The sequence below is a fragment of the Taudactylus pleione genome, unplaced genomic scaffold, assembly GCF_031769625.1.
Source record: "Taudactylus pleione unplaced genomic scaffold, aTauple2 ptg001288l, whole genome shotgun sequence".
Classification (NCBI taxonomy): Eukaryota; Metazoa; Chordata; class Amphibia; order Anura; family Myobatrachidae; genus Taudactylus; species Taudactylus pleione.
The window spans coordinates 2,057,180-2,069,857 of record NW_028285688.1 but is presented as its reverse complement, the minus strand read 5'-3'; the positions used below and the strand labels follow the sequence as shown (position 1 = coordinate 2,069,857).

At 45.4% G+C, this 12,678-nt stretch overlaps 1 protein-coding gene across 1 annotated transcript in view; it reads left to right on the top strand.

Moving 5' to 3' along the window:
* Positions 1-12,280, top strand: part of PNCK (pregnancy up-regulated nonubiquitous CaM kinase) — a 49,819-nt gene extending 37,539 nt beyond the window's left edge. Inside the window, exons 8-9 of the mRNA XM_088462927.1 lie at positions 8,634-8,757; positions 10,980-12,280. Coding sequence (XP_088319053.1) covers positions 8,634-8,744 — 111 coding nt within the window. The 3' untranslated portion in view covers positions 8,745-8,757; positions 10,980-12,280. The remainder of the gene's footprint in view (positions 1-8,633; positions 8,758-10,979) is intronic.
* Positions 12,281-12,678: the final 398 nt, after the last annotated feature.

The window sequence follows — 12,678 nt, the reverse complement described above, 5'->3', positions numbered from 1 at the left end:
CGTGCCCTGGGCGCCGTTGGACCGGCGGGGCGCCGCCGGCCACGGTACCGGCCCGCCCGCCCTAGTTAGCCAGTGTATCGCCGACTGCAATGAGTGCAGTCAGCGCTACACATTTACACAGGACCGGCGCTAGGCTTCCAGTGCCGGTCCTGTGCTGCACGCCTGAGCCCGTTCCCTCCCCCTGAGCGCTTGCCCAATAGCGCCAGGAGGCGGGCTCAGGCTGTGCATAACACACGCATCGCCGCCAGCGCTGGTGGCGATGCGTGTGTTAAACAGCAGCCAATGAGAGTCAGATAGACTCTCATTGACTGCTGCAGCACCCACTGCAAGAGCCGGACTTCCGTCCGGCTCCTGCAGTGGGTAATGGGACTGACGTCATGACGTCTGTCCCATAATGCTGAGCGCGCCAGCCCGGGCGGGAGCGGCATCACGAGCAGGACCAGGAGCAGAGATTCAGGTAAGTATATTTTTATATATATATATATATATATATATATATATATATATTGTGATAGGATCACTGGTAAAGTGGTCTGTGGCAGGTACATTTGTCCCAGATTCCTGTCTTTTGTGTTTTAAACCCCCAGGAGAAAGTCTGCAGTGTAGCAGGCTTGAGTTTCCGCTTTTTGAAAAGCCGGTTTGGGACCTGGGGGTTGTGGGTGAGAGGAGAGGGAGGGCTCCACCCACGGCCACTCCAGGTTTTGGTTCTCGCAGCCTGGTAACAGGCTTGTTAGTTTTCCACCTGAGAGTGGCCAATATAAGCCTAGTGTGTTTAGGGCTGAGTGTCTCACCTGGGAGAGCAGACAGGGAGTTTGCTCAGAGACACTGGAAAACCTAACTGTGAGTGTTGTGCTGTGCCTTGTTTGCTGGTGAGGGCATTAGGCCCTGCCAGGTTCTGGTAGTGAGGGAACCACCTGTAAAGTTAGAGCCCGGCCAGGGCTAGGTTTTATGTTTATGGTTTCTTTTGTTGTTTCTGTTTTGCACAATAAAGACTGGCGCCGACCAGCTTGTACTCGCTTCCAGACTGGTGTGCTGCTTCCCTGCTGCTGTGTGTGTGTAAGGAAGGAGTCCCCTACCCAGGAGAGGGACCTCTTAATCTGACTGTGTCACAATATATATATATTTTTTTAACCTATCTGCACAATGGGGGAGGGGGGTGGCTACTACTGGGGGGACCTCTACTGGGGGAGGGGTGGCTACTACTGGGGGGACCTCTACTGGGGGAGGGGTGGCTACTACTGGGGGGACCTCTACTGGGGGAGGGGTGGCTACTACTGGGGAGGGAACTACCATTGGGAGGACCTACTCTACTGGGGACTACTACTTGGGGGGAACTACCACTGGGGGCATTATAAAAGGGGCCTACTACTAGAGGCACTGCACTCGGGGGACCACTACTGGGGGAATAATAGGAAGAGCCACTACAGGGTGCACTGGATAGGGGGGGTCACTACAGGGTGCCTGCATAAGGGGACCACTACTGGGAAAACTGCATGGGGGGGACTACTGCTGGGGGCACTATATAAAGGGCACTGCATAGGGGGGGACTACTACTGAGGGCACCATATAAAGGGCACTGCATAAGGGGATACCGCTACTGGGCGCACTGCATTGTGGGGACTGCTACTGGGGGCACTGCATGAGGGGGAACACTACGTGGGGCACTGCATTTGGGGAGGCCACTACTGGGGGTACTGAGTAAGGGGAACTAATTAGGGGCTGTATAAGGGGGACCACTACTGGGGATACTGTATAAGGGGCACTACTATGGGCCTGCAAAAGAGGGACCACAACTGCATACTGGGGGTACTGTATAAGGGGTACTACTGGGGTTAAGGTGCATATGGATAGGAATGTTCAGCGTGAAAATAAAGGGGTGTGTCATGTTGACACGCCCCATTTTTAAGTGACCACGCCCATTTTTTCCCGCGCGCGCACATCTCGGGATGTTGGGGGGGGGGGCTCCCTTTTCAGATTTGCCCTGGGCTCCAATACCCTAGTTACGCCACTGTATACTGTACTGATCATATCCGCTCATTAGTAATAAAATGTAAATGTACGAGCACTTACTGTTACTCATGGAACCATCTGCATTCTACTCTGTTAGCGAAGATCCGTGCTTGAAGTGGCTGGGTTCCGTTGTGTGAGCGAATAAGCCATCTTCTACAGTAAGTTGGCTCGCCACTGGTATTGGTCCAGAGATCCATGCAATTCAAATGCCGCATTGTGCACGCTTGTGACTGGCCCAGCCACCCCCCTGTTACCACCCAAAAATGACCACTAAAATTCCAAATTCATTCTGCAGCTTTCTGCATGCTTGAGTGCTGCATTTTCCATCCCAAGCACAAGAAGAAGAGAGCAGCATGCCTTGTACCCTCACAGAAGCTCTGCAAGGGTTCTTATGAGGAAACCCAGGTGACAGAGAAGCTAGTGCCACCGTTAGACACTTTATGGCTATAGAGGCATTATCGTCGGAGAGGAGCCATCCTCCTCTTTGGTCTTTTTTGAAAAATGCTACTGGCCTTATAATAGTGTCACCAAAAGAAAATGAAGTAATAACGATAGCTATCACTTTGCTGCCAAGCTCTTCACCGAGGCAGCCCCTTATCGGGACTGATGATGTGGCAAGCTATTTTGAATAAATACTAAAAGAAAAATATAATTTCTTATTGTAGGGATGGCCATCAACCATCGATGTTTCCAAAACATCGATGGTGGCTGACCGATGTAAACTAGTTTGTTGTCAACCAATGGTTCTCTGCCATCGATGGATGACTGATAGCCGAATATTTTTTTTGCTCTTTACAGGATGGAGCTTAGCCCCGCCACCAGTGGCAGCTAAACCCTACCCCTATTTTTGATTGGCTCACGGCCCGGCATCCCTCAGCAGCAGTGGCCATCGAGGGGGTGCAAACCATCAATGGTTCACCATAGATGGTTTGAGTGCCATCGATGGAAATCACTGATGGGCCCATCGATGGTAACCATCAATGGACACCCCCAACGATGGCCATCCCTTATTGTAGCCATATTCAGCAATAACGAATGGTGATTTATGAGGGCTATTTATTAATAATGATAAATAGGCACCTTAGTACCTTACTGAGAGTCTAACACGCAAAAACAAAAATTATTTATAGAGGGGATTTCCTTAAGGTAAAGGAACGTTTGCACCCCCAATACATCTCTTCTGTGACACAGGTCCTGATTCAGCAAGGAACGCACTCTAGCAGACGCACGCACCCATCTGCTGCGAGAATATGCTAATCAATGGATACGCACGGAGACTGCAGCACAAGATGCAGACGCCCAGCCCCATACTAAGCCGCCATCTCCCTTTACTCACAGCCTGATCAGTACGCAAGATAGCGGTAACATCGAGAACCATCGCACTCATACGCACAATAGTGTACAGCTTACGGTATGGCTGCGTATGCTCCCGCACTGCCTTAATTATGCATGCCCCTATAACGGCGTTATAATGTCTGTGTTCGCCTGACCACCCCCCGTCACCACCCACAAACGTAACTACCTGTAAATCAATATCAGAAGGGTCTGCTTGCATGCTGCGTGTAGTCTGTGTACCATAACCCGATCGCACTGGCTAGTTCACGGACGTGCAGTGCGATGCATGCGTAGAGCAAAAAAATCGGCCAAGTATGTACTCTCCTTTGCGTTCCTTGCTGAATCAGGCCCACAGTAACCAATATACTAGGCTGCAAATGTGTTTCCTGGTGATATTCTGTTTCTGTATAAGCTCATTTATATAGGTAAATAACAGATGTGCAGTGCTAACGTTATTACTTCCTGTTTTATGAAGTCACACTTTTTATTGAGGTGCACAGATACTTGCTGGGCATTGATTATGAGATAAAAACATATTTTGCTCAAGATAAAGGGTGCACCACACTAGACATAAGGAATAAACATTTTGATTAATGATAGCTGTATAATGATTTAAAGCCTTAAAAATCGAAAAGGCACATTGCAGACAGCTGCAATGTGGAGAGTTATCAATACAGATCTTAGCTGAGAGCAAGAGAAATCTGCAGCTGGGTGGGCAGGACCTTTTAGTTTTAAGAGAAACCCAATGATTGCTATAAGAATGGGGTAGTTTAAACCACTAGGATGGGGACTGGCATGAAGGATGATCACATGACCTGGCCTGCCTATGGTGTGGCAGGGGTTTGTATGTGTTGGACTATTTTTAAAGGCTTGGGCTGTGGGCCAAAAACCTCTTTGTTCCAGTCTTCCGTCCCTTCTTCCCTTATAATCTTCTTGGTTGGTGAATGATTGTTGGCCGGAAAGAACGGCAGCTCAACAGTCCAAGTGCAATAATTTGTTTTGGGTGTAATCTTTTCGTTGACTGGTAGTTGGCTGTAGCTCCCTAACGGGGCAGTGTCAATCAAGTTAGAAGGTGGAATGGATACCCTTTGTGGTGTTATACAATAGTTGAGTTGTGTATCTGCCTACAATGTATGTTGTTGGTTGTTATTGTGGATTGTGCTGATTCTGGGCGTCCTTTCTTTGCCACCATACTTTCCCAATATATACTCATATATATTTAAATAAATAAAAAAAATTCTGCTAGACTTATGTCTCTGTAGGGTCTATGTACTAAGCCTTGGAGAGAGATAAAGTACCAACGAATCAGTTCCTAACTCATCTTTCAAAAACAGCCTGTAAGGTGACAGTTAGCAGCTGATTGGTTGGTACTTAGGAGCTCATTCAGACCTGCTCGCTAGATGCGGCCGCTCGCTCCCAGCATATGGAAATCCAGCTAAGTGACGTCAAGGCAGCCGCTCGCGCGGCAAGGCAATAAGCATGCCCACTATGTCTTGGCGAGCGATCTCGAGACACCCACCAGCCGGTCTTTGGCCGCCCACTAGCGAACGTCATCTCCAGGAAGTATATACAACCATCGGTACATCGGGTGGTTCCATCGGATCTGACTACAGCGCTTGCAGTTGACTACCCTACCGCAAGCACTGCGAGCACTTCAGAGTATTTTTCAACCAGGTGACGTGTACTATGACACTGCCTATTAGTTATGCACGCCTCAGAAACGGCATGGAAACACTCTGGCACACCTGCATCCGCAACACCACTCCCCCGTTACTACTGCCCTGCCCCTGTTACCACCCACAAACAGCCTCTCCTGTCACTCATTCCACTGGGCTGTCTTTGCAGGGCGAGCAAGCAAAATCTGATCGCTCGTACTAGTTTGCGCACGCGCACTGCGAACTACACGCATGCCCACATTAGCGAACATCGTCTGCAACGCGTCTGAATCAGGTCTTAATCTCCGTCCACTTTATCTCTCTTCAAGTCTTAGTACATAGACCCCTTTGTTTTTATTCATTATTATTTATTTATTTTATTTATTAACAGTTTCTTATATAGCGCAACAAATTCCGTCGCGCTTTACAATTTGAATTAACATTATACTGGATTGTAAAAGACATACATACATAAAAGACATACATAAGGGTAAGAGGGCCCTGCTCGCAAGCTTGCAATCTATAGGGAAATAGGTGTTGATACACAAGGATAGGTGCTACATATTGCAAATTGGTCCAGCCCAATTGCAGATGTTCTTGGTGGGCTGTATAATCCAATCACACTGGAAAGTTGTCCTAGGGTTAGGAGGATGTTAAATTGAAGACATAGAAGATGTGATAAGTGTTTACTATAAGAAGAGAGTTAGATAGGGAGCTATAAAAGGTTAGGTGGGCGGTCCTGAAATCTGATAAGCTTGTCTGAAGAGGTGAGTTTTCAGAGAACGCTTGAATGTTTGGAAACTAGTGGAAAGTCTTATTGTGCGTGGGAGGGCATTCCACAGGGTGGGTGCAGCCCGAAAAAAGTCCTGTAACCGTGCATGGGAACAAGTAATGCGCGGGGATGAGAGACGCAGATCTTGTGCAGAGCGGAGATGTCGGGTTGGAAGATATTTTGAGATAAGTGAAGAGATGTATGTTGGTGTGGTTTGGTTAATAGCTTTATGTGTGAGTGTAAGTACTTTAAATTGAATATGGTAGAAGACCGGCAGCCAATGGAGGGACTGACAGAGTGGATCAGCAGACACTGAACGTTTGGTGAGAAAGATCAACCTCACAGCTGCATTCAAAATGGATTGTAGTGGGGAGAGCCTGTTTTTGGGAAGACCAATAAGGAGACCTTATGCAATAGTCAATATGGGAAATATGAGTGCGTGTTTTAGAGTTTTTGCAGTGTCTTGCGTAAGATATGGTCGAATTTTGGCTATGTTTTTTCGATGTATGTAACAGGATTTAGAGACAGATTGAATGTGGGGAACAAAAGACAGTTCAGAGTCAAGGATGACACCTAGGCAGCGAGCTTGTGAGGTGGGGTTGATTGTCGAGTTGTCAACAGTAATAGAGATATCAGGTTGGTAACTACTATTATCCGGTGGAAATATAATTAATTCTGTTTTAGAAATATTAAGTTTGAGGTGGTGAGATGACATCCAAGATGAAATGGCAGAGAGACATTCAGTGACACGGACCAGCACAGATGGTGACAAATCTGGGGAGGATAGGTAGATTTGAGTATCATCCGCATATAGATGATATTGAAAACCAAAAGAGCTGATTAGTTTGCCAAGAGAGGTGGTATAGATTGAGAAAAGCAGAGGACCTAAAACTGAACCTTGTGGTACTCCAACTGATAGAGGTAACGAAGTGGAGGTAGAATCAGAAAAGCGAACAGTGAAAGAGCGATTAGATAAGTAGGATGAGAACCAAGAAAGGCCTGTGTCTTGAAGACCTAGGGATTGTAGTGTTTGTATGAGAAGAGAGTGGTCAACAGTGTCAAAAGCAGCAGAGAGATCTAGAAGAATTAGGAGTGAGTAATGACCTTTTGCCTTGGCGGTGACCAGATAATTTACTACCTTAGTCAGTGCTGTCTCAGTGGAGTGTTGAGAACGAAAGCCTGACTGAAATGGATCCAATAAGTTGTGGGTGTTAAGAAAGTGTGTGAGGCGAGTGTAGGCAAGTCTCTCCAGTAGCTTGGAAGGGCAAGGCAGCTGGGAGATAGGATGGTAATTTGAGAGAGAGTTAGGGTCAGAATTTAGTTTTTTTCAAAACGGGAGTGATCACTGCAAGCTTGAACTGTGATGGAAAGATACCAGTAGAGAAAGAGAGAGATTACAGATTTTAGTTAAGTGTGGCATAAGCACAGGAGACAGAGCTTTACTGATTTGTGAGGGCATAGAATCAAGAGGAGAGGTAGGAGGATGAGAAGAGTGTAGCTACTTCATCTTCATTAGTGGGGTCAAATGATGAGAACGTGCCACTGGGTTCAGGTAGGGAATTGAACAAGACCCTGACTGAGGAAGTGCATACCATTTCATTTTGGATATTAGTACATAGTATTAATATTATATTGTTATTAAGTGATTTGCACACATAATACACCTCATCCGATAGACGGTTTAAAGGGCCTCATTTATCAACAGGTTTTATCATGCGCAATGAGTGAAATACTCGTTGCGTATGATAATGGTGCTCCAGCCAATAAGCTCCCAACTGTCATCTGTTTGAAAAATGACAGTTGGGAGCCCATTGGCTTAAGCACCATTTATCATACGCAACGAGTTTTATCTTGTTGAGTATGATAAACTCGTTGACAAATAAACCCCAAAGTGATAAAGTGATAGCTCCTTAAAACATTATATGGAATCTGACGGGTTAGTAAAGCGCTTTTCTTTGCAAAGACATTTAATTGTTTTTTATCTCATCCCATAAAGCAGGGGTGGGGAACCTTTTTTCTGCCAAGGGTCATTTTGATATATGTAACTTTATTCATGGGCCCGGTGCAGGCCATGCCCCCTCCGTGTGACGTCACAAAGGGCAGGGCCACAATTGCCGGTGATTATAGCAATACCCGCTATAAGGGCAGCAGTGTGACCATCTGAAGCGTCCTAAGGTCCTAATCTACTGTATAGATTCTGGCTGCAGGGTACCATTTTAGGCACCCTGCTAGCCAGATGAGGCTAGCAGAAAAAAGCTCAGAGGGCCAGACCAAATGATTCCATGGGCCTTATACGGCCCCTGGGCCTGAGGTTCCTCATCCCTGCCATACAGGAACTGCTTTACCATATTCAACTGTAATAACTCTAAAACATGCAACATTGTAACAGATACATTTTATCATGCATAATATCACAGATATTAAATAAGAAGGTGTTTGATATTTACACCGCGGTGACTTTCCATAATGCAGGAGCACACTATGGGTCCTATTTATCAATGAGTTTTATCTTTCACGAGTGATAAAACTCATTGTGTATGATAAATGGTGCTCTAGCCAATCAGTTCCCAACTGTCATTTTCAAACAGATAACAGTTAGGAGCTGATTGGCTGGAGCATCATTATCATACGCAACAAGTTTTATCACTCATTGTGAATGATAAAACTCATTGATAAATAAGGCCTTATGAACACTATAGACATACTAAGCACACTAACCAACATTTGTGCATTATACTGTGTACTATTGCTATAATGCATTTGGAATACTGTAAACAAGATTTGAACAAACTGTGATTCCCATCTGTAAGGTAAATGTCATACTGGTAAACTCTGACTTATTTCTGTGGTTCCCCATTCAGAGAGCCTTTAATGCAACGTCCTTTCTGCGTCACATCACTAAGATGGGTCAAAGTGCAGAGGTGGAGACTGACGAAAACACGGAAGAGGCTGTCCCAAAGGGGAAGGATTAAGTGGTCATTTCAGGTGAGAGTCTGATAACAGTGACAAGAATGTAAATGTTGCCTAAATACTGTATATGACACTGGTTGCTGCTGTACTTACCTATAGGGATTATTTACGAAATGCAAAATTAGAAAACTTCCACAAAATTGTCCTTTTGTGACATCCTGTGTCCAACCACAAATTATTTAGATGATGGGTGAGGGCACAAGGATTTGAATGGGTCCTGCCCTTGACCTCAGGGCCTGATTCAGAGCCGGACGCTCTGACGCTCCTAAAAATGGAGCGGCCTCTTGGACGCTCGCATAGCTGTGGGTCAAGACCATCGCGACCATCGGGCTTGCGACGAGACCCTGCGGTAGGGTCTCGATGACCGCAAGCCCTGGAGTGATTTTGGCTCCATCTGGCCGCACTCAGACGGTAGGCGTTCCCATGGGAACGCCTCCGTCTGGCAGCCACGCCCCCGGCACGCCCATCGACAGCACGACAGCATCGACACCATCGACAGCACGCCCCCTTTGGTGCGAGACCCATAGTGACAGCTTGGCTGTCGCTATGCGGGTCTTGCGCATGCGCACGACGGAGCTCCCTCCGTCGTGCGCATGCGCATTAGGGCACCATCGACCCGCTTGTGAGCGTCCTACGCTCGCGAACGGGTCTGAATTAGGCCCTCAGTCCCCACCAGAAGTGTATGGTTTGTGCCTATCCCCCAAGTGGGCACTGCACATTACCACACACCTCATTTGATGCGTGTACTACAGGTACTGTGCTCCTAGGCTAAGATCCCCATTGGCTGGAGAAGCACTGTTGTCAAACTGCTTATTTTACTTTGACATTTTAAATTAACTGTAACTTCCAAAAATATATTTGCTTAATTGTGTCCTAGGCTTTGAGAAATCATCAATGGTTGGGCCTGCCACCTCATTGGTTGTTCATATTTTTGATAATCAATACTATTGGCTGTACCCTTAATGACGCCATACCCAAGCCTCAATGACACCTGTATTTGTATCTGTTGCCATTTATCTACACTCCTTAGCAATGTACTGTATTATTGTATCACTGCCGAATGCAGTCATAATGTAATGATTCTTTTTATAGTCCCCATTGATTAATCTTAGCTTGTACAACATACATAATGAAATAGATACGTTCCCACCAGCATGTAAAAAAGGCAAAGCTGTACTATTGAAAAATTAGGGACATTAGGGACAAGATATTCCAGGGACATTAGGGACAAGATATTCCAGGGACATATCTTAAAAGCGAAGAAAAATATGTAATGGCCTCACCTTAATTATGAAGTAGTGTTTATTCTAGCGCCCTGCACCTGTCACACCCCGTGCAGTTCCTCTTTCCTGCTTGGGGAGTTGCTTTCTGCTCTGGTGCTTCTAGCACGCTCAACTAATGCAACAAACAGCTGAGATACAGACCAGAGTGTGCTAGAAGCACCAGAGCAAAGAGCGACACCCCAGGCAGGAAAGAGGAAGCACGGGCTGTGACAGGTGCAGGGTGCTAGAATGAACGCTATATTATGAACCAGGACATACAACACATATATTTCATCACTGCTTTGACACTATAAAGATATTAGTTACACTGCAATAATAATTTCAGAATAAACAGATTCTTGGAAGGACAATTAAGCACAGCGGCACAGGGGTTATCATTGCCGACTTAGGTCTGCATGGAGTTTGTATGTTCTCATCTTCAAATTGGTATACTGGTAGATCGACTGGCTTCTTACTAAAGTGGCTCTCTTGTGCTTGTGTGATAAGCATATTATAGTCTGTGATAAGGAAAATAGATTGAAAGCTCTTCTGGGTCATGCACTTCTGGGAGTTAAATAAAAAAACATTCAGTGCTGGATAATATGTTGCTTATAATAAATCTAAATTAAAAGATAGCTTTTATAAACAAGCTAATGACATTGACGATAATATATGTTAGGGCTCATCCACAACTTTGTGTTCCATAAGTAAGGCAAAGCAAGTATGCCAGCGTGTAACTACAGCAGGCAGGTGGTGTTCGATCTCTGTTCTGTGCCATGTACGTTGGTAATGGGCGTTGGGGAAATGCATCTCACAGAAGTAACTACGAGAAATCAATTCAAGCACAATTTCTATGTCATGGTTTAGATTTAGCGGTCCTTTAGCAAAAAGGAAATTAAGTGCATTTCTTCATGTCCATGGTGTATTTTGCTTTGTGTTCCCTTTAAGTTGTTTGACTTCTTCTGTCTTTCACAGCTGGAAAGTGAAGACTTGACGTCTGGAGTACTCCCATACCAGGGATCTCCATGTCAGGCACTACACCCTTGCATGAGCTTGTGGTGACACCTGTCTGCATGATGCCTTCAGCGGCCAATGGCTGTTCTTCCTTAGCCCACCACGGCCCCCTTAAAATCACTGTCCCTCCAGCTGGCCCCAGTTTACTGAGAGTTTAACGAGATGGAGTACAAAACATTGACGCAGTGTCATTGATTTCCATTGTCTTCTTCCAAAGGACCATAACAAAAAAGAGACTTGCCGGATTCGCAATGTTGAAGATGATCATGGAACCAGGAGTAATGCACTGCCTCGCCGGAAATATACAATGGTCTTTTTTACATGTTTACATATTTAGTCTCCCTTCTGTTAAGATTTTAATATCTTCAGATTACAAAGGACCTAAGTATATTCCACGACATAATGTTGTTTTGTTTTCTATTTCCCTGCTGATGACTTCATGATCTTCATTAAAGAGTTCTGATATAATTTTCAGGTCAAGGTTCAGGTAAATACAAGCCATATCTGGCACCCAAGGACCTGACTTACCTAGGTCCACCATTACTCCCCCCGTTGTTGTGCCATCAACGGCAACATCTTCATGAAAACATTTTGTGTACTGCAGACCATGCAAACATTGGTTGACAGTCACGTGTCAATTCATCAATAACCTTATAACAGTTAGTTGTCACACAAAGAGATCCCCATCAACTAAAACAGTAGACCACCGGAAAGCTGGAACGATGCACAAGACGCTGCATTGCACTTCAAGATGTCTCAATGTCAAGGACAATCCACAGTTGAGACGCAAGACCAGATAAGACTGGAAGGTGATAAAAAAAAAATACATGGAGGATCGGGACCTGGGAGGCTGGGAAGATCATGAGCTGAATTTTATTTGGGTTTGGATGTCTTGGCTGTTTAACTTCTAGTGGAAATCTACCTTACGTCATTGTGAACCCTGAGGTCTTTGTGCCAAATCATAGACCTTGTGCTCCCCCCCCACCCCCTTGATGCCACTATGCTTCTCTTCCATGATGCTACATCTCTGTTGATGCACAGTTGAGGGATGTACTGTCATAAGAAATAAATCACAGAATACTCTGTGGACTCACAAACACACATAAACAACCCCTGTCCCCAGTGCAGATGTGCCAAACATGGTGAAAGTGTGCTTAGGCTTTCTGGTGTCTTGAAACAAAATACTTATCGGTGTATTCAGACTGTGGTTTAGTCTCTGGAACAGTGTACTCTTGTGATTTGGTTGTAATACATTAAATACTGACCTGTAAATCATGCTTTGAGATGTGTCGAGTTTTCTTGTGATTCCTACTGGCTGTGATATTCAATCAAGCGCGAGGTTCTGGCTTCTGAGCTCATAGCGGGTAATTACTGGAGGAAAACTTTGGTAGTATTTGCTCGCATCTCTATAGGGTAAGACAGAAGAAGCATGTAAGACTTTACTGGAGAACAACCCGCTATGTATTAACACACAAGGTTCCGACAGAATCTCACCGCTAGTTGATCGGTGGATCATGTACTGTATGTCCACTCACATAATTACAGTAGATGTGATATGTACATATATCACAACTCAAACCTTAAAATACAAGGAGCTCCGTCCCATCAGCTCAAATGCCAGTAACTATGGAAGTGGGCAGTGCTCCAATCCTCGTTCCCG